At 41.6% G+C, this 21932-nt stretch overlaps 1 protein-coding gene across 1 annotated transcript in view; it reads left to right on the forward strand.

Moving 5' to 3' along the window:
• PIWIL2 (piwi like RNA-mediated gene silencing 2) overlaps positions 1–21932 on the forward strand; it is a 40510-nt gene that overhangs the window by 16458 nt on the left and 2120 nt on the right. The window contains exons 11-20 of the mRNA XM_088151886.1: positions 677–865; positions 1086–1170; positions 1976–2065; positions 3206–3346; positions 4700–4813; positions 9775–9963; positions 11759–11860; positions 16260–16379; positions 19132–19220; positions 21346–21451. Coding sequence (XP_088008012.1) covers positions 677–865; positions 1086–1170; positions 1976–2065; positions 3206–3346; positions 4700–4813; positions 9775–9963; positions 11759–11860; positions 16260–16379; positions 19132–19220; positions 21346–21451 — 1225 coding nt within the window. The remainder of the gene's footprint in view (positions 1–676; positions 866–1085; positions 1171–1975; positions 2066–3205; positions 3347–4699; positions 4814–9774; positions 9964–11758; positions 11861–16259; positions 16380–19131; positions 19221–21345; positions 21452–21932) is intronic.

Below are 21932 nucleotides of genomic sequence, written 5' to 3' on the forward strand. Positions count from 1 at the left end.
GAAGGCCGCTATTGAAGCATCCTGGTCTTCCATAACACCTCAGCAGTGCCACAGGCTGATAGCATCCATGCCACACCGCATTGCGGCAGTCATTGCTGCAAAAGGGGCCCAAACCAAGTACTGAGTACATATGCATGCTTATACTTTGCAGAGGTCCGATATTGTTCTATTTCCAATCCTTGTGTTATTGATGTCATGTAATATTCTAATTTTCTGAGATTGTGAATTTGGGGTTTTCATAAGCTGTACGCCATAATCATCACAATTATACCAAAGTAAGGCTTGACATATCTCGCTTTGCATGTAATGCGTCTATCTCATATATTGGTTTCACCTTTTGAGTTGCCTTACTGACATAAATGAACATTTGCACGATATTCTAATTTTTCGAGTTGTAGAAACAGGGAGGAAACCTATAGAAACAGGGAGGAAACCCCACACTCCCTAGCACTGATGATGTTACTTAGTTGGGTAATGAAAAGTCTGCAAGCAAACAGCCAAGCTCGGAGAGCACCAAGGACTCCAAAGCATTGCAGAGTTACGGTAAGTGAGTGTGTTTGACACATAAGGGTGCTGCCGGTGGAGCAAATAGACTGCCTAAGGTCAGCTGATAAACTCGAGATTAGATCCTGCGTCTTCCTGGTTTTTAACTTTAAGCATTTCTGTTTTCACAAAGGCATGCAGTTTATCAACAGAGTCGGGAAAATTTCCAAGATGAATGTATAAAGCAACTTATTGGCAACATTATAATTACCCGTTACAACAATAACACTTACCGGATTGATGACATTGACTGGAACAAGACACCAAAGAGCAGTTTTACCATGTCCGATGGGAAAGAAATCACTTTTGTGGAGTATTACAGGTAAATGGTTATGATTCACTGTTTTTAAGGTGTTGAGATAAAATGGGAAAGGAAATGCTTAATGGGAGTGAGGCATTCAGTAGCTTGTTTAAGACTTGTTAAAGGGTTAGCCCTAACTTTGGGTTAATTGGAGTTTTTATTAGTCTTTTAACTATTGATATTTGAAGCTATCAAGCAAGTTTTTTTCCCCCTTAGAATTCATGTAACCTTCTCTTTCCAGTAAAAATTATGGGATTACCATCAGAGAACTTGACCAGCCACTGTTGATTCACAGACCTGATGAAAGAAAAAATCCTCCAGGAAAAGTGAGAACTTGAGCAGTTGCATTTAGAAGCAAACAATTGTTGTCATTTGTAATGCAGGCATCACTAGGATGCTGATGGCTTGATTTATGTGACCTATCTCTGGGCAAGGTGTCCCAACTTTTCTGGGCTGGGGATGTCCCAATTTTTCTGGGCTCCAACTTTGGAGCTTTTACAGAGGAATGTAGGAATCCTTACAGAACAGATGTCATGGTCGGTGTGATCACTCAAAGCTTCAATTTCTCCCACCATTCCCTTTAGCACTTCCTACCATCTTAGTTTTTTTCTAAATAGTCTAGCCAATTTAGAGGGAAGCTTTAAGCTGTGATACCCATTGCTCTCCTAGTTTAAGAATGATTCTGGCCTTGTATGAATGGATGTGTTTGGGCAGGCATAGTGTTAGAGGTTGGCTATTGTTTGCCAGGCACTTGAGTGTTCCAGATTAAAAATCCAGCAACAGACAGGAAGAGAAGGTGGTCTTATTAGTGCTAAGAAAGGGCATCTCTGAGCATTAGCCAGCCAGTGAGTCATAAGCCATTAGCTCTTGTGTTAGATATGCTAGCCCTGTACTATTCCGGGTACTGCTTACATCTTTTATCCACAGGGTTTAGGGAGAAAATGGTGACAATTAAAAAAACCAACCCCGCACCACCTGTTTGGTTTTGCCACCTGATGTTGTTGCCATCAGATTTCCCTTTCCATCCTTATTATGTAAAGTATATATAGTATACATAAGCCCAGCTGATACTAATAATTTATTTCTCTATATCATGTGTGCTAATAGGTTTTGTATTTGATTTTCCTGCAGCTGCAGCAGGGTGAAATCCTGCTACTGCCAGAACTCTCCTTCTTGACAGGCATTCCTGAGAAGATGAGGAAAGATTTTAGAATTATGAAGGTTCTTGGTTATATGTTTTATACAGAATTGGAATCTATTTATAAAATTCTCAACCTCTTATATCAAATATTTGGCCTCTCACCCAACTTTAAGTCATAGCTGGCCATTCAGAATCCCTGGTTATGTTGCTTCAAAGTAGTCCATTGTAGCAGCTGAAGTCTTCTGATCTCGCTGTGCCTGAAGAGTGATTCCCTTGGCCTCCCAGCGATTTAAGGTAGCTGGGTGGTCAAGTAATGATGACTGATGTTTTAAGCTTTTCTAATCAGGCTAACCAAAAGTTGTAATCGCTAATGATTTACTACTCCCACTGAGATCACAAGACAGTAATGATATTTTTCTTGTAAATACGTTATTGAACGTATTTTTCAAGATGTAGTGGTTAAGGTGCTAGATTAGATCCTGGAAGGCCCCAAGTTCTCGTTCTCCCTTAAGCTGACTGTGTGACTTTGGGCCAGTCCCTCTCTCTCAGCCCAACCTACCTCACGCGATTGTTGTGGGAAGAATAGGAGGCAGAAGCATAAAGTATGCCACTTTGAGTTGTATAGAACAAAAAGGTGGGATATGCATCTAATAAGTTTTTAAAAATGAAGCAGTAAAGGTCACCCTTTTCAATCCTGTTGATAAGCTAACTTTCCAGAGGAGTTATCTTACCCCTGTCATTTATCCCTGCTATTTCTTGCAGGGGCTTAAGAGAGGACTTGGTGGCTTCTGCTTGGATTGTAGGGGTGTGTGCAAAATGGAAGATGTGTTCTGTTGCCAACTCAAAATGATCATATTAATTTCAGACTGCAGTTTGGCGGAACTGAAATCTGAAACATTTTTGCCTTGGAATTGGAATAAATCATGACTTCTGCTATGAACAAAGTTTTATTAAATATTATACAGGGAGGATTCTTTCAGAGGTTCTTACAGGATGTGGTTAAAAAAAAGTCATGATGGTGACCAATGACAGTGTGAACAAAGCTCCTCCTGTTTTTTATGCGCAAACACTCCTGATTTCTGTTGCTTGTGGAGTTAAAAGCAAAGTAACTGGAGAAGCTCCTTCTTCAAACTGTTGCTTTGCTGACAGTGAGTTATGTATGCTTCCTTTTTGAATACAAGCTGAAGTGCCTCTTCCCTGTCTGTACACACTCTGCTTAGGACCTTACGCAGCAGATCAACTTGAGTCCTAAACAGCATCATGTCTCCCTGTGTCAGCTTCTGAGCAGAATTGAGAAGAATGAGGCTGCCCACAAGGAACTGTCCCGGTGGGGGCTTTGCTTGGATGGGGATGTTTATAAGGTAAGGAAAGTTTGTGTTAGGCTTGCCAATGGTTTAGCTTTGTCTGATGGGATCCTGCATATTTGATGAAAAATGATCTTCACAAAAATAGATTGATACACCACTATCTCAATTTTTCTTTGGTTTATGCTAACTATATTGCAGAAAACAAATGACTAAGCTATTTATTCTCTTTATTCTGTGATTACTTTTCAGCATCTAGGACAACTGTTAATAACAGAAAATGGATAGGCTGTTCACTCCTGGAAAGTGCCAAGAATAATGTTAACTACCCAAGGGTAATAATACCTAGGGCCTGATCAGAAAGTTGTGTGAAACTGGTCTCCGCGTTTGTCTCCTCATCCCTGCCATGAGCTGGTGGCCAGGACTGAGTCTACTTTGGCAATAATTTTATACCTGATTACTAGAAGCTCAGGGGCAACTGAGCTGAAGAATCTAAAATCTTTTCAAAGTTGCACCTCACAAAGAGGGAGACTTTTTTTCTATGACTACTTGAATTTAAAGTTTAATTCTGTCTACTCCTTTTCTACCTGTAATTTTGGTTCACCATCTTCTCAGAATCTGTCTTCTCACATTGGGAAACTGCAGGCTTCATGAGGATGTTGCATATTACAGTACAAATGAATTTCAGAAATTTTGAGGAAGTCAAATTGGGGAGAGAGTTGTTCCTTTTTTTGTGACTGACGAGTTCAGCAGGATTCCTTCTGTCCAGTGCTTGGATGTTTGACTGCTTTGCTCTAAGAAAGGGTGGGCAAACTTTCTTCTGCCATGGGCTGCATGGTAGATGGGGCTGAAGCAAGCAGGATGTGGAGCCAAAGTAAAAAGTGAATTGGAGCTCACTGTATCTTGCAGGGAAAGATGGATAATGTTTGCCAAAGGTCTGACTTGATTGTTTGCAAAGTTGAGTTGAAACTACATGGTGGGTAGCAGAATATTGCTTGCAGTTTACATGTGACTTAAAGGTTACCCTTTACATGTCACTTCCGTAACAGAAGAGGTAATCAGGAGAGAGATTATACATTAGTATGTAATACATTTTTTCTCTGTCATCTTATTAAGTTTTATAGAGCTAAATACAGTTCTCCGTTCTGAGGTTCTGCCTTGCACAACTTCATAGATACTGAAAATCATAAAACTTTTGCCTAACCTGTTTTAAGTCTGTGTAATAGCCAGAGATTCCAAACATCTAAAAATGTTGAATTTGTACAAAGAAGTTGGAGGGTGGGCAGTGTTGAAGGAAAGAGTTTTGTCTGCTTTAAGGCATATTTGGTGCTGAGTTCTGGAATTCAAGTAGGCTGAAGGCTGCCCCAGGTTTAGCCTCATATTCTTCTTGACTGTTTTCTTTTGTTTCAGACCAAAGGACGCATCCTCCCCATGGAAAGAATAAATCTGAAGAAGAGCTCCTTCAGTGCCTCTGAAGACTTAAACTGGACTAAAGAAGTCAGCAGAGAATCCTGCATTTCTGCAGTAAGCTTAATTTTGAATGGGGGCACACTTCCGTAGGGTGTAACAGTTGACCCAACATTTTCTGCAATGTACAACTGGAAAGGTGTATGAACAATAAAGTCTGTGGTACTTTCTTGTCCAGTTTCTTCCTCTTTGTTTTCCATGATATGGAAGAAGAGGAAGTTGGCCAGTTTTGTGTCAAGTTCAATCTGAAGTTGACAGAATGTGAAATCAAGATGTGCTGCTTGTGGTTGGAGCCTGGAATGCCAAAGTTGGAAGTAGTATGGAGGAAGACATAATTGGACTTATGGTCTAGGAAACAGAAATGAAGCAGGAGAATTACTTGCTGCCAATCTAATCATTTTTTCATTGCTAACACATGCCTCAGACATCCAAAAGTTGACTTTATACACAGACACCACCAGATGGAGGATACAGAAGTAAAATAGACTACATTTTTGGTACAAGGAGATGGAAGAGCTCAGTTATAACAGTATAGAAGTGGCCAGGGGCTAATTCTGGAACAGATAGTGAACTGGCTCTGTGTGAGTTCCACATCAAGCTAAAGTGAAAGAACAAATCCAACTAGCTTCTGCAATATGTTCTTGAGCATATACTGACCATTTTCATGGAAGACTTCAGGAACTGCTTTGTTAAAGACAAATATGAAAAAAAATGCCACAGTCAAAGAAACAGAAGAAAGGAAACTGGATGTCAGAACCAGTAGTGAAAATTGTCAAGAGAAGAGAAGCCAAAGCCAGAAAAAAAGGATTTCAGGAAGGATCTTAACAAATAATTGTAGAAAGCTGGTAGAAGAAAAGGAACCATATTACAGCAACATTTGTAAAGACACTGAAGATAGAAACAAAAAAACAAAGTTTTCCAAAAGATCTCTGAACTCAGAAGGAGGTTCAGATCTTGAATAGGTATGCCAAAGAATGCTAAAGGACAGATAGTAGTTGATTCAAAGAAGTTCAAATAGCAATGGAAGGACTATACTGAAAGTCTGTACAGGAGGGATGGCAAATACAAGATATCTTGGAAGATATTTCCTATTTAGAAAAATCTCTACTAATAGAAGATGACGCTAGATCAGCTGCCTGGCATTATCAAGTCAGAAGGCTATAGGAATTGATGGAAATATTTCTACAGAAATATGGCAAGCAACAGAAGAAGCAGCAGTAAAAGTTCTAGCCAAACTATGCCAGCAAATCTGGAGAACAATAGAGTAGCCAACAGATTGAAAGAGGTCAGTCTACATATCAATACCAAAGAAGGAAACTTAACAGTATGCAAACTCTCATATAATACCTTTAATTTCCCATGCTAGCAAAATGATCCTCAAGTTCATCCACTGCAGATTAGAGCCACACACAGAAAGGTAGATGCCAGATATTCAAACTGGTTTTAGAAAAGGCTGAGGAACAAGATACATTATTGTTGATGCATGCTGGATAACTCAGAAAGTCAGAGAATATGCAAAAGAAGTCAGTGTGTGCTTCGTTGATTATAAAAAAGCCTTTGTGTCAAACATGTCAAGCTGTGGAATATCCTTAGGAAAATCGGAAACCCAGAACATTTTACTGTGCTCAGTTCTGATAGAACAGGTTGACAGACTGGTTGCAGGTTGGCAAAGAAGTGGGATAAGGCTGTACACTCTCTCCTTATGTATTCAGACTATCCACTGAATATATATTGAGGGAGGTTGGACTGGAAGAAGATAAGTGTGGTTTTAAAATCAGAGGAAGAAATATTAATAACTTGCATTATGATGACAAATACTATGATAGCTGAAAATGCAAATGATCTGCAAGCTCTAGTCAAGGAGCACAGGAGAAAAAAATGGGACTAAAATATAAAGAAGACTAAACTAATGACAACGGATACAATAACTATCCATAGTATCGACTGAAGGCACTGAAACAGTGGATAGCTTTGTCTTTTAGGATCAACTATCAACAGTGAAGGAAGCAGCAATCGAGAAATACACCACAGACTAGCACTTGGTAGAATAGCAGTGAAGACCTTGGAAAAAATATTAAGGTGCTGTGGTGTGTCTGTAACTACAAAGATTAGAATTATGCAGACAGTGGTTTTCCCTGAGAAACTTTATGAATGTGAAAGTTGGACTTTGAAGAATCAGGACAGAAAGAGTATTGATGTGTTTGAAGTTTGGTGTTGGAGGAGGCTTGAGAACATTATGGATAGCTAGGAAAACGAATGGACCGTGGAACAAATCAATGTAGTGTTCTCATTCAAGGTACAGATGACCAGGCTCAAACTGTCATATTTTGGGCACATTATGTGAAGACCCAGCTGCCTTGAGAAGACTGTAATGCTAGGAAAAGTGGAAGGAAAGAGTAAAAAGGGATGACCAGTAGCAGGTGGATGGAGATGATGAAAACAGCACTTGATGCACCACTGAGAGGTTTAAAGGCCAAGTTGGGGAGAGATCATCCTGGCGAAAGTCTGTCTATGTGGTTGCCAACTCTTCCTTTTACACATCTCTTCGTGTGTGCAAGAAAAAAAATAGGCAAAGTTTCAGGCAGATAATTGTAATAAGATTTATATTTCATATTATTGTCGTTAAAAATGGTCAAAGTGGGCATTGTTATTATGACTTACAGATTACACACTTCTATCCCTGGGTCAAACTGAATGATGCTTGCCCATACAGTGGGGCAAAAAAGTATTTAGTCAGCCACCAATTGTGCAAGTTCTCCCACTTAAAAAGATGAGAGAGGCCTGTAATTTTCATCATAGGTATACCTCAACTATGAGAGACAAAATGGGGGGGAAAATCCAGAAAATCACAGTGTCTGATTTTTAAAGAATTTATTTGCAAATCATGGTGGAAAATAAGTATTTGGTCAATATCAAAAGTTCATCTCAATACTTTGTTATATATCCTTTGTTGGCAATGACAGAGGTCAAACGTTTTCTGTAAGTCTTCACAAGGTTTTCACACACACTTGCTGGTATTTTGGCCCATTCCTCCATGCAGATCTCCTCTAGAGCAGTGATGTTTTGGGGCTGTCGCTGGGCAACACGGACTTTCAACTCCCTCCAAAGGTTTTCCATGGGGTTGAGATCTGGAGACTGGGTAGGCCACTCCAGGACCTTGAAATGCTTCTTACGAAGCCACTCTTCGTTACCTGGGTGGTGTGTTTGGGATCATTGTCATGCTGAAAGACCCAGCCACATTTCATCTTCAGTGCCCTTGCTGATGGAAGGAGGTGTTCACTCAAAATCTCACGATACATGGCCCCATTCATTCTTTCCTTTACACGGATCAGTCGTCCTGGTCCCTTTGCAGAAAAACAGCCCCAAAGCATGATGTTTCCACCCCTATGCTTCACAGTAGGTATGGTGTTCTTTGGATGCAACTCAGCATTCTCTCTCCTCCAAACACAACGAGTTGAGTTTAGACCAAAACGTTCTACTTTGGTTTCATCTGACCATATGACATTCTCCCAATCCTCTTCTGGATCATCCAAATGCTCTCTAGCAAACTTCAGACGGGCCCAGACATGTACTGGCTTAAGCAGGGGGACACATCTGGCACTGCAGGATTTGAGTCCCTGGCGGCATAGTGTGTTACTGATGGTAGCCTTTGTTACTTTGGTCCCAGCTCTCTGCAGGTCATTCACTAGGTCCCCCCGTGTGGTTCTGGGATTTTTGCTCACCATTCTTGTGATCATTTTGACCCCACGGGGTGAGATCTTGCGTGGAGCCCCAGATCGAGGGAGATTATCAGTGGTCTTGTATGTCTTCCATTTTCTAATTATTGCTCCCACAGTTGATTTCTTCACACCAAGCTGCTTGCCTATTGCAGATTCAGTCTTCCCAGCCTGGTACAGGTCTACAATTTTGTTTCTGGTGTCCTTCAACAGCTCTTTGGTCTTGGCCATAGTGGAGTTTGGAGTGTGACTGTTTGAGGTTGTGGTCAGGTGTCTTTTATACTGATAACAAGGCCAAACAGGTGCCATTACTACAGGTAATGAGTGGAGGACAGAGGAGCCTCTTAAAGAAGTAGTTACAGGTCTGTGAGAGCCAGACCTCTTGCTTGTTTGTAGGTGACCAAATACTTATTTTCCACCATGATTTGCAAATAAATTCTTTAAAAATCAGACAATGTGATTTTCTGGATTTTTTTCCTCATTTTGTCTCTCATAGTTGAGGTATACCTATGATGAAAATTACAGGCCTCTCTCATCTTTTTAAGTGGGAGAACTTGCACAATTGGTGGCTGACTAAATACTTTTTTGCCCCACTGTATGTACAGTGGATGATAAGACCATGACTTCTTATCTATCTGGCTTGCTTGTTCCCCTTCCATTGAGCACATAGAGATGTGGCACTGCAGTACAATCTTTCTTGAGGTTTTCTGGGAACCTTGGGAGGAGAGGCAAAAATCTTCAGTTTGCCTGCTGAATGTAATAGACTGATTATAGACAGTTACTGTAATAAATGACAAAGTAGTAGAAATGAATTGACATCAGGCAAAGAGAAACAAACATAATAACTACACCTATTCATTGCTTACCCAATTTACACATTCCAAAGAGTATAACAGGCAGCCAGTCATCTTTCCAATTTTAAAGTGGCAGAGGTGGCCTGGAATATCCCAGCTGTCGTGCAGCAATTGCCACTCCAGCTCCCAAGTTGGGAGTAAGGCTGGTTGCTTAGAAATCCTTTCCTCCTTGTCGTCATTTCCTGCACAGGAAGCTACTGTTTTAGTTCCTTGAGTAGGCTAGCAAAGACAGCCTACAGTGCAGAGGTGATCAGTAACAATTTGTCTTCATTCATTTTGCTTTTAAAATTTCATTCCCACTTTAATTATAGCTTCCGGGATGGTTACAAAACACAAACGTAAAATACAAATAACTGTGTAGTAAAAATATATTAATATCCTCAAATACCTGGGAAGCCACACTTTTTAGCATATGTTGAAATGAAGTATGTTGACTTCTGTTTCTTAGGTTCCAGTTCATTACTGGGCACTGTTTTATCCAAAGCGGACAATGGAGCAAGTACATGAACTAGTCAGCATGCTGCAGAAAGTCTCGGGTCCACTTGATATCCCGCTGACCCCACCTGTTTGGAAAGAATTGAAGGATGACAGAATAGAGACTTATGTCAGAGCTATCAAATCATTGCTAAGTAGTGAGGTGTGTATTTTACAGGTTTGTGATCTTAGGCTATTGACTATACTTGGACATAGCATTTGAATGGTGTGCTGGGAGCATCACTCAAGAAATATGCAAGGTGCCCACCAAGGAGTTCACTCTTCTCACCAGCTTGTTTCTGGTTTTTTCTCCTCTCCCTCTTTGATGTTTTTCTCTTGCAGCTTCAATTATCTTGTTTGTGCTGGTAGATGACCGCAATGAAGTTATTGTATTGCGGAGTGATCTTGATTTTCGAACAAAGTATATTGAGATACAGAGGATTAAGAGACAGGAAGGGGGGGAGAGATGGAAAGGAAATGTGTGATTGGGTTGGACAGAGCAATCTTCTGAAATCTGATCTTAGTAAATCTTAATGGAATCAAGTGAGCATAGGTTTGAAATTGTGCACTCAGCTTTTTAGATAAGTTACTAGCTGCTGAGCCTCAACAGTTTGGATTCTATTGGATTCATATTTTGTGCAATGTAGAGTCAAAAATATAGCCTGGCATTCAGGTCTGAAACTGGATTCCTGCCCTTTGTGATGACCTGTGCTCCTGCTTGGCGCTAGACATACACAGTGGTGCTTAAAAGTTTGTGAACCGTTTTAAATTTTCAATATTTTTGCATAAATATGTCCTAAAACATGATCTGTTCTCCACACAGGTCATAAAACTAGATAAAGAGAACCCAGTTAAACAAATGAATCAAAAACATTACACTTGTTTATTGACTTATTGTGGAAAATGATCCAAAGCCACATATTTGTGTGTGGCAAAAGTATGTGAACCTTTGCTTTCAGTAACTGGGGTGCCCCCCTTGGGCAGGAATAACTGCAACTAAAGATTTCCAATAACTGTTGATCAGTCTAGCGCATCAGCTTGGAGGAATTTTAGCTCATTCCCTCTTACAGAACAGCTTCAGCTCAGGGATGTTAGTGGGCATGAACTACCTGCTTCAGGTCCATTTTAAGGTGATATTTATGCAGAAATATTGGAAATTCAAAAGGGTTCTCAAACTATTAAGCACCACTGTACCACTCACCATTTACAGTTATGTTTGTGGGTCCAAAAAGGTGGCCCAGGTGGTAGAAAGAGAGAGCGATTCTCATTCAGTTGAATGCTTTCCACTGGACTAAATAGATTTCAGTGCAGGAACCACCAAAACATTCTGAGTGGCCAAAGAGAGAGAGACTAACAGCACAGTCAGTCATTGTTCCTTCCATGTACCTAGGAATATGTGTGGAGACTATGACCTGGGGAGAGCTCTTCATAAACCTGACATCAAAATATCAAGAAGATAACTCAAGTGTTTGCCTTAACAAAAGGCTGGAGGTTTCTACCGCAGTCTTTAAGATGGTGTCCCTTACCTTTAATTCTTGCATTAGAACTTCTTATTGATGGCTGTGTGTTTCTTGCTTTCTTGGTCATGCTGTGTGTAACTTGACAGATGTCAATAAATATTTGGTCAGTTTGCTATTATAAAATAATGGTGGAGAGCCAGTTTGGTATAGTGGTTAAGGTGCTGTCTAGAAATCAGGAGATTGTGAGACTCTGGGCTGGGTGACTCTGGGCCAGTCGCTGTCTCTCAGCTCAACCCAATTCTCAGGGTTCTTGTCGTGGGGAAAATACAAGAAGTGAGCGTTAGGTACACCTCCTTGAGTTCCATAAAATAAAGGCAGGATATAAATCTAATAAATTAGAGTAGTTTCACCTCAGATATGACTAAACCATGATAGTATACTGGTATTTGATGGTCTTATTGCAAGCTAGTTACTTACTTCCCCTTTCTGTTTTTTAAGGGTTCTATACAATTAGTCGTTTGTATTATCACAGGGACTAAAGATGACTTGTACAGGGCCATTAAGAAGGTATGCAATGTGCAGTCTCCAGTTCCTTCCCAGGTAAGTCAAGTAGTTGTCTATATACTCCTTGAGTTGAGAATGTTTCAGGCTAACTTAAATGTCTTTAAAATATTTCATAAAGCCTGTAAAAATGCTTGCATGGGCATTACTGTTTGTGATGTTACATGTTTGATAATCTGCATTTTTTATGAAGAGCCTCTGGTTTGTCTTTGGGGCCCAGTGTTATATATAACAGGAAATAGTTTATACTGTTTATTTAAAAAAAAAATTCTCCTCTCACCCCTATGGGTGGTACGTGTCTTCCTCAATCTCAGGTCCTCTACCAGAGGCCTGGGAGTTTGAGGGTTCTGCGCAGTATCTTAGCTGTTCCTAGCACTGCACTCTTCTGGACAGAGAGCTCTGATGTTGTTCCTGGGATCTGTTGGAGCCACTCTCCCAGCTTAGGAGTCACAGCCCCAAGTGCTCCTACCACCACTGGCACCACTTTGCCCTTTACTTTCCACATCCTCTCTATTTCCTCCTTCAGGCCCTGGTACTTCTCCAGCTTTTCATACTCCTTCTTCCTGAAGTTGCTGTCACTTGGCACTGCTACATCTCTCACTACCGCTCTCTTCTGGTCTTTGTCTACCACCATGATGTCTGGTTGATTGGCCAGTACCTGCCTGCCTGTCTCTCTGGATCTGGAGGTCCCACAGGATCTTAGCCCTGTTATTCTCCACGATCTTCTGTGGAATCTCCCATCTGGACTTGGGAGGGTCTAGCCCATACACTGTGCAGATGTTCCTGTACACAATGCCAGCTACTTGGTTGTGTCGTTCAGTATATGTTGTTCCTGCCTGCATCTTACACCCTGCCACTATGTGTTGGACTGTCTCTGAGGCCTCTCTGCACAGTCTGCACCTGGGTCCTGTCTAGTATGGTAGACCCCTGCTTCTGTGGATCTGGTGCTTAGTGCCTGTTCTTGTGCTGCTATGATCAGTGCCTCAGTGCTGTCTCTTAGTCCAGCCCTTTCCAGCCACTGGTAGGATTTCCCAACGTCAGCCACCTCAGCTATCTGTCAGTGATACATCCCATGCAGGGTCTTGTCTTGTCATGGCATTTCCTCTACTTGAACTTCCTCCTATGTCTGCTACTGTCTGAGGCATTCTCTCAGCAGCTCATCTTTGGGTGCCATCTTAGTGATGTACTCCTGGATGCTCTGGGATTCGTCCAAAGCAGTGGCTTTGACACTCATCAGACCCCGCCCGCCCTCTTTGTGGCTGGTGTACAATCTCTGGGTGTTGGATTTGGGGTGGAAACCTCTGTACATTGTGAGGAGCTTCCGGGTCTTCATATCGGCAGCCTCCATGTCCTCCTTCAGCCAGCTCACTATACCAGCAGGGTATCTGATGACTGGCAGGGCATACATGTTGATGGCATGGATCTTGTTCTTTCCATTGAGCTGGCTCTTCAGGACCTGTCTTATTCTTTGGTGGCACTTGGATGTTGCTGTCTTCCTTGCCTCCTCATCGTGGTTCCCATGTGACTTTGGGATACCAAGGTATTTATAGCTGGTCTGTATGTCTGCTATGTGGCCCACTGGTAGTTCCACTCCATCGGTCTTAACTACCTTCCCTCTCTTTACTATCATCCTGCCACACTTCTCCAGTCCAAATGACAACCCAGTGTCCTCACTGTGGATCAGTGAGTCGATATCTCGTTCACTCTTAGCATACAGCTTGATGTCATCCATGTAGAGGAGGTGGCTGATGCTGTTTCCACTCTTGAACTTGTACCCATATCCAGTCCTTGTGATTATCTGGCTGAGGGGTTTTAAGCCTATGCAGAACAGCAGCAAGAACAGTGCATCACCTTGGTATATGCCGCAGTTGATGGCCACTTGTGCGAGCTGCCTTGAGTTGACTTCCAATGTTGTCTTCCACAGTCCCATTGAGTTCTTGAGGAAGGTCCTTAGTGTCCTCTTGACTTTGTATAGCGCCAGGCATTCACAGATCCATGAATGTGGCATTGAGTCGTAGGCTTTCCTGTAGTCAATCCAGGCTATGCTCAGATTGGTCTGCCTAGATCTCGAGTCTTGGGCAACTGTTCTGTCTATGAGCAACTGGTGTTTTGAGCCTCTGGTGTTGCTCCAAATGCCCTTCTGAGCTGTGCTCATGTTCTGGCCTATATGGTCTTGTAGCTTGGTCGCTATGATGCCTGATAGAACTTTCCATGTTGTGGGGAGGCAGGTTATTTGTCAGTTGTTCGATGGTGCTGTTCCCTTGTGAGGTCTTTAATGATCAGCACTGTCCTTCCTTGTGTTAGCCAGTCTGGGTGGGAGCCTGCTGCTAGCAGCTGGTTCATCTGTGCTGCTAGGTGTTCATGCACTGCTGTTAGTTTCTTTAGCCAGTAGGTGTGGATCATGTCCGGGCCAGGTGCTGTCCAGCTCTTCATATTCTTGACCCGCTGTTGGATGTCTGTTACTGTGATGGTGACTGGTTCCTGTTCTGGGAGATTGCTGTGGTCTGCTTTCAGGTCCTGCAGCCACTTTGCATTGGTGTTATGTGTCTTCTCTTTCTCCCATATGTTCTTCCAGTACTGTTCAGTTTCTGCTGCTGGTGGCTCTGCTCTTACTGTGTGGTTGCACTGCAGTTGGGAGTACATCTTGGATGGTTCTTTGGAGAACAGGGCATTTATCTTCTTGGCCTCTGCTTCTCTAGTGTATCTCCTTACCCTGGCAGCCAGTGCTGTGAGCCTTTGTTTAGCAGTCTCTAGGGCTTCAGATGGAGTCACCCCCATATATTTTTTTAGTAGCTGAGTCTTATACTTAATCTCCACGCCATTCTGTAGTTCCACCAGCTGACTGACTTCTTGCCGAATTGCCTTGATCTTAGCCTCCAATCTCATTTTCTGGGGGGGTATGTACTGCTGTTCTTCTTGGTCGTGTAGCCAAGCATTTCCAGGATTACAGCAGCTGTAGCGTATATCAGTTCATTGGTTTGAGTTATGGTGGTAGTAGGGATTGTCTGGAGGGCTCTATTGGCATCTTCTAGTATGCTATCCAATGGTACTTCTCCACTGAGCCTTGGTAATCGGTCTCGAGGGTTGACTCTAGCTAATTTAGCCATGATCTTATGCCTCATATCAGCTGCTGTGCTCTGTAATGGAGGGGGTGGCAATAACATTCCAGCTTCAGGTGTTGGCTGCACATCCAGTTGTTCTTCCAGGCCTGCTTGAGTCCGAGTTGTAATGTGGAGTTGGTCTATCTCAAGTTGTGAGAGCAGCTTCCTCTTCACTATGTTGAAGCGCTGAGTAACTAGTTGTTTCTCAGTTAGTGTGGATGTAGGTCTTCTGTCTATCCATAGTTCCCTCATACATTTCATATATCCCCTCTCATTAGGTCTGCTGTTGTAGTAGCATTCCATCAATTCCAAGTTCTCTTGTGTCATCCATGTATGGTTTGTTCCAGTAGCCCACTTATCATCAGATTGTCCTGGTTCCCCAACATCTGATATGGACCTTGTTAATCTGGGTGATGTCTAAGCTGGCATGACTCTTAGTTCGTGTCACTCTCATATTTGAGGTAGGCAGGTGAAGCGTCAGGGGTCTTTGCCGAAGGACCCCTACTGGTAAGGTAGGTACCAGCCGGGATTTGAACCCCGGTCTCCTGTGTCAAAGGTGGTGTTCTAACCACTACACTATCCAGCTGCTACTAAAAAAATATATATATAGACACATATCACCCGTAGGGGTGAGAGCGGAATTTTTATATATATATAGTTTGTAAATGAGCTTTAAGCAATTTAGTGATTTAGGATTTTATGGTGTTCAAATATTAGCCAACATTTAGTAATGAACATTAATAATGTTCAGCTTTTAATTCTGAATTAAGTATTCAATAGTTTAATAAATTGACTTTTAAAATCAGATTTTAAAAAATCCAGTATAGAATGTAGAAAGATGGGGTAAACTTGGTACAAAGCCTCCTCATATTTAATAACATAAGAGTGTTATTTTTGGAAATGTGTTAAATGTTTTTTTGTTGTTGTTGAATGGAGGCTTAATTTTTCTGTGAATGGGGACAAAACAATGAAATTTACTTTAAGCAATAATAGCTTGTTAATATCTTGTAAATATACTAAAATGACACATAGCTTAGAATTAGATGTGGAAAATATTTTGACTTTTAAAAGGGCTATTCTGATCTCATGAGAAATATTTTGATGCTCTTCTGATTTTAGAGGATGTATTTCAAGTTCAAAAGAGGGCTATTCTAAAGTCAAAACCCTTTTGATATAGTCAGAACAGCATTAGGACACTCCTGATGAAGTCAAACTCAAAATAGGATGGTTTGAAACATTTTTAGGTATCTGTTTAGTAATCAAACTGAGAGTAGTTGAAAGAGGAAAGTTCATTTCTTGCCCAGGCATTTACTAATTCTAATTATTAATTGCTACAGGTTATTAATGTTCGAACTATTACAACGCAACCTGTAAAACTTAGGAGTATAGCACAAAAAATTCTGTTGCAGATTAATTGCAAACTAGGTGGAGAGCTGTGGGGTGTGGACATTCCTTTGGTAAGTCATACTGACATCATTTCTCTTCAGTGAAGCTTAATTCAGTAGGAATAATAATTCCCTAAAATAATGTTGCATATTTTAGGTATTAATACTTGTGTTCTGTAATTCTGTCACGCCTCTCATTCCCTTCCCTGGAGTGTCCCATTCTGTGAGACCTGAGGAAGACCAGAAGGTTTCCGAAGGATCGCAAGGATGGGAAAAGTCCAATTCTCATGATCCTTTGGAAACCTTCTGGTCTCACAGAATGGGATGCTCCAGGGAAGGGAGTTAGAGGCTTTGTGGCTTCCAGAAGGTATGGGATGTGTGGCTTTGGGAAGCAATGGGAAGAGGGGAATGGCACAAGGCAGCAAAGGCAAGCAGCATGAGGCAGCATTTCTCAGTGGCAGCGGTGGCACTGGGGCTGACGTTGAGAACTGGGGGCAGTGGCAGCTGGCTGAGACTGCTGAAGGCCTCGGGCCTCTACTTCAGTTCCAGTGTTGCCGCTGATGAGTGCCACTGTGCAGGGTGGCCAAAAGGGCATAGATGGGGGGAGATGGGTGGGGGGAGTTGCAGCTCCCCGCAGTTGTAAGTGTGAGCAGGCTGCCAAGCACCCAAATTTTGATCATGTGACTGCAGGGACACTGCAATGGCCGTACCTTCAGGCATGGGTTGTAAGTCCATTTTTTCAGTGCTGTCATAATTTTGAACGGTCGTTGAACAAGTGGTTGGATAGTGAGGGCTACCTGTACTATGTATGCTGCCCTAAGTCATATGTCAGTTGAGCAGCAATATAAATTGATCAAATAAATATCAACCACAGTGCCTTCCATGTAGAGCACACATTTATCCCACATTTCTTCTAAGAGCTTGAGGTAGCATACATAGTGCTCTGAACTTTTATACATTAGCTCTTGGAAAACTCTCCTTTTATTTTTCTGGATCAGATAGGCCATAGAAATGCTTTGGGAAGATTTAAAACAAATGAAAGACCCATCTGTAAAAAAAAAAAAAAAAGAAGCTTTAATATTAGTATTGGATTCCATCACTCTTAACTTTGGAAGGATGATCTCCAATCCTTTTTTTTTTCTTGGCATTTTGAAAAATATGAAGAATACAGGGAGATTAAAGCTTGGGGAGTATGAACACAAAGGGTTGGGAGAGGTGGGGAGAGAAATTCTATTGCATAACAGGGACAAGAGGCATCGATTTCAAATGTGTAGAAGTCAACCAGGCTGAGAAAAGCAGAGAAATAGTGCAGCTGGTTATGAAGGTCATGCAGGAGAACAAGGCCTGATTTTGGGGGAAATCAGAATTGATGTACAAGAAACCATGTACTCTGGTGTGGTCTGCATATTGCCTCTCAAGCATTAGGAAGTTCAGCTAATTCATGATCGCGTGCAGTCATCCTGGGTGTCTTGGAACATGCCTTTGAGAAGTGTGTCCTCAAAAGCAAAGCATCCCACCAGAGAATTGAGCTGATATGTTTAGTACACTGTGGGTGTCACCTTCAGCCCTGTCATCTACTACCATCAGTAATACTTGTAAGAACAGTAGTTTATGCATCAACACTGACTCCACCAATAACAACAGCTGCCACATTTCTGATGTGAGCATCAGCCAAAAGTCCATAATCTATTAGTCAGTCCTACAACATTTCTCTTTCCCAATGGTCAAAATCACCATCCCTTTTTTGTAGTAGAAATACAGTATGTTGCCTGGAGATTAAGCTAGGTTGTAGAAAGGATTCCTGTGATTTGGATTTCTGCACAAAGCAGGGGAATGCCTGGGTTGCACCTTCTGATGCAGTGAAATCCAATATATGAGAGTGTGATGAAAAATTGGAACTGGGAATCTGTTCTGGTTTGCAGAAGAGAAGGATTCTCTTGGAATGCTAACAGTAGAAAAGTTACTGTCTTTGGCCGTGTTTGTTACTTGAAGTGTTTATACTTAAGAAAACAGATAGCACTTTAGTCTTTGAGTACTGAGAGAAAGCTATGTATTTGCTTCTAATTATGTTTTGTTATAAAACATATCAAAAATTTCAGCTGTGAAATATCTTCTCAGGGTCCCCTCATGGAAGGTGATAACAAAGGGGAGGTGCAAAGGCAGAAGTGTCAAATACTTTGTATTCAATGAAACAGCAAGGTATCTAAGCTATAAGGTTATTCCTGGAGACATGAAAGTTAGCTGGGTGACTTTGGGCCAGTCACTCACTATCAGTCCTAGGAAAAAGGTACTGGCATCCCACAAGGGAACTGCATGGAACTGTTGATGTAGTCACCAACAGTCAAGACTGACTCAAAGAATCACAAAACAACAGCTGAGCCATGGGAAACTCCTATGCTGTGAAGAGATGTATTTGGCAGTGTGCAGAGGTCAGAGGCTCAAAAGAAGTAGTGAGGTAGGAGAGGGATTGTTATTTTTCAAGCCTCTATTAAGGAGAAGGTTAGAAAAGACATGCCAGCTTGCTTACCACTGTCCCTCCATGTTCTCAAGTTGGATGCACAAGAGGGAGCTATTTACAAAGTTAGGGAACTTTTAGTTGGCAGAAGTATGTACCAAATTTGAGAAGGGAAGTGATGAATCACCAAACAACATCTAGTGAAAATAATATGCCCAGAGCCCTACTTGTAAGGCCTCTACGTTTTGTGTCTTTTCAAGCATACCTTGGTGAAATATGCAGGAAACCTTTCAACATATCTATCTATCCGGATATACCTTCTCAGTGCAGCTGGGTATGTGGAGAGTAACACATAGTTCTTCCTTCCAGAAACAGCTGATGGTGATTGGCATGGATGTGTATCATGATCCCAGCAGAGGGAAGCGCTCTGTGGTGGGCTTTGTAGCGAGTATCAATCAGTAAGTGTCTGGTTTGGTTTTGTTTTTAACCTTTTGGCATTCAGGTCTCTGGATCTGTTCTAGGACTGTGGTTTATTTTATTTATTAAATCAATTTATATAGCCACCCATCTCACCACAGGCGACTCTGGGTGGTGTACAACAAAGCTAAAAACAGTAAAATACATTAAAAATATATAAAACAAAAAACAAAGAATAACAAGTTAAAAATAAGGGAGCCACCTCACTAATTCCCCCGTCCCCTGGAGTCCACAGGCCTGCTGGCATAACCAAGTCTTAAGGGACCTCTGGAAGCTCAACAATGACGAGGCCAGTCTCACCTTGGGGGGGGGGGAGATTCCACAGCGCAGGCACCACAGCAGAAAAGGCCCGCCGCCTGGGGCCTGGCAAATGTATGTCCCTAGGTGGCGGAACCCATAACATCCCCTCTCTGCTGGATCTGGTGGGATGGGCGGATGAAATCGGGGAGAGGTAGTCCCTCAGATAGCCTGGCCCCATGCCATGAAGGGCTTTAAAGGTCAACACCAGCACCTTGAGTTGGACCCGGAAACAAACTCGTAACCAGTGCAGCAGAGGTTCTTGCTGATGTTCATGTAGAATGGCTGATTTCCAGATTCTTGATATTTCTGGTGTTGTGGAAAAAAAATAGCTGCTTAAGATTTATTTATTAGTTGTTTATTTGAAAACAAATTCCTTCCTACCAAAACTTAAGAAACAGCTTGGCTTATTTCTGAGCTAAGCTTAATTCGCAGACTCATCTGCTCAGCTGCCTTCTCCTCATACTGATCCACCATATGCTTATTAAGCTTGCTTCAGAAACAGTATCCTCGATCTTCTCTTTCTCCTCTTGGATATCAAACCAGTTACAGTAAGTCTTATTCCATATTATTTCCCAGGAGCCATTGACCCTGCATAAGGTTAGGGGGATCTTTCTTCCTTTCTTCCTTTGTCATTCTGGGGAGGAGATTTAATAAGAGGGTGAGTGAGAAATGCAAAGGATCTATACTAAAATTCTAGTACTAAAAGTCAAAGAGCACAGTGAAAAAATGGGACTAAAATTAAATATAAAGAAGACCAAACTAATGACAACAGGTAGAACTACCAGCCTTAGAATTGACAGTGAAGATATTGAAGTGGTGGATAGCTTCTGCCTTTAAGGATCAATCATCAACAGTAAAGGAAGAAACAGTCAAGAAATATGCCGTAGACAGCACTTGGTAGAGTAGCCATGAAGGCCTTGGAAAAGATATTCAAATGCCATGATGTCTCTATACCTACAAAGATTGGAATCATGCAAGCCATGGTATTCCCTGTGACACTCTGTGAAAGTGAAAGTTGGACTTTAAAGAAGCAGGATAGGAAGAGTATTGATGCCTTTGAACTTTGGTGTTGAGGAAGACTCCTGAGAATACCATGGACAGCCAAGAAAACAAACTGATTGGCCATTAAACAAATCAACCCAGAGTTCTCATTCAAGGCACAAATGACCAAGCTCAAATTATCCTACTTAAACATTATGCGAAGACCCAGCTCTCTGGAGAAGGCTCCAATGCTGGGAAAGGTGGAAGGAAAGCGAAGAAGAGGACAACCAGCAGCAAGGTGGAGGGACTGAGTTACTGTGGTGACAAGTGCACCATTGGGAGACCTGAAAGATAGTTCATCATAGAGAAAATCTGCCTATGTGGTTGCTAGACTTGATGGTACATAATCAATCAATGAGCAGAAAGGGATTGAGGATTATATTGGATGATGGAAGGAAGAGGAGGATTTTTGTCTAATTTTAAAATGAGCTGCAGAAAAATTCAACCTTGCAATGCTCATTTTTGTTCTTGCTTGCTAGCAATTGATGGAACTCTAATCAGGGTTATCTTTTGCATTGCTTTCATTGGGGTTTACACCCATATAGAATTGCCAGGATTCAGTTTGCAGCTTGGTTTTTTACTTCTGTATCCCACTAGAGTTACTCAAATTATTATTTATGTGTTACAGTGTTAAAAGACTCCAGAGCTTTGATAGCTCTGAAAAGTTTACAGCTTCCAAAAATAAGAACTTGGCCTAATTGTGAATTATAAGGCTTTATATTTTGAATTAACGTTATTAATACTGATATACTCTTCTGCCACCAGAATTTTGACACAGTGGTATTCCAGGGTTGTATTCCAGATGCCTCATCAAGAAATAATAGATAGTCTGAAGGTCTGCTTAGTAGCTGCCTTGCAGAAGTTCCATGAGGTGAGAAATGAACAATTATTTTCCAGTTCTCTGCAATTTATAGAGAAAAGCATGGCCAGATTAACAGTTTTGCATCTTTTTTTGAAGAGGTGCATTCAATTCATTTTGCTGTCTTAAGATGCAAACATAGGCATGCTTCCTAGATTTCGTACCAGAAGATCCACCAGTTTCTGTTTAGTGATTCAGGTATGGGGACTGTTCTCCCTATCCATGGAGACTAAATCCTTTTAGAAGAAAGGCTGGGAGGGGAATTGGAATGAAAGGCACCAATTTCCTTTCTGGAGCTAGTCTTTTTCCTTCCTGTACAGTAGACCATCACAAGCTTTGCTGATATCTGAGCAGCTCTTTTTAAGTAGTTTAGATTTTTGTCTTCTGCTACAGATCAGCCAGAAGAAAAGAGAAAACAAGTTTCTCCTTGAGCATGAAATCATTGAAATTCCTTAGACCAAATATGGGTATGAGCTGTTATTTCCCTCTTTCT

This window comes from Python bivittatus, unplaced genomic scaffold (assembly GCF_059951505.1).
Source record: "Python bivittatus isolate LINGU-HERP-01145 unplaced genomic scaffold, Pbiv_v1 ctg000680_np1212, whole genome shotgun sequence".
Classification (NCBI taxonomy): domain Eukaryota; kingdom Metazoa; phylum Chordata; class Lepidosauria; order Squamata; family Pythonidae; genus Python; species Python bivittatus.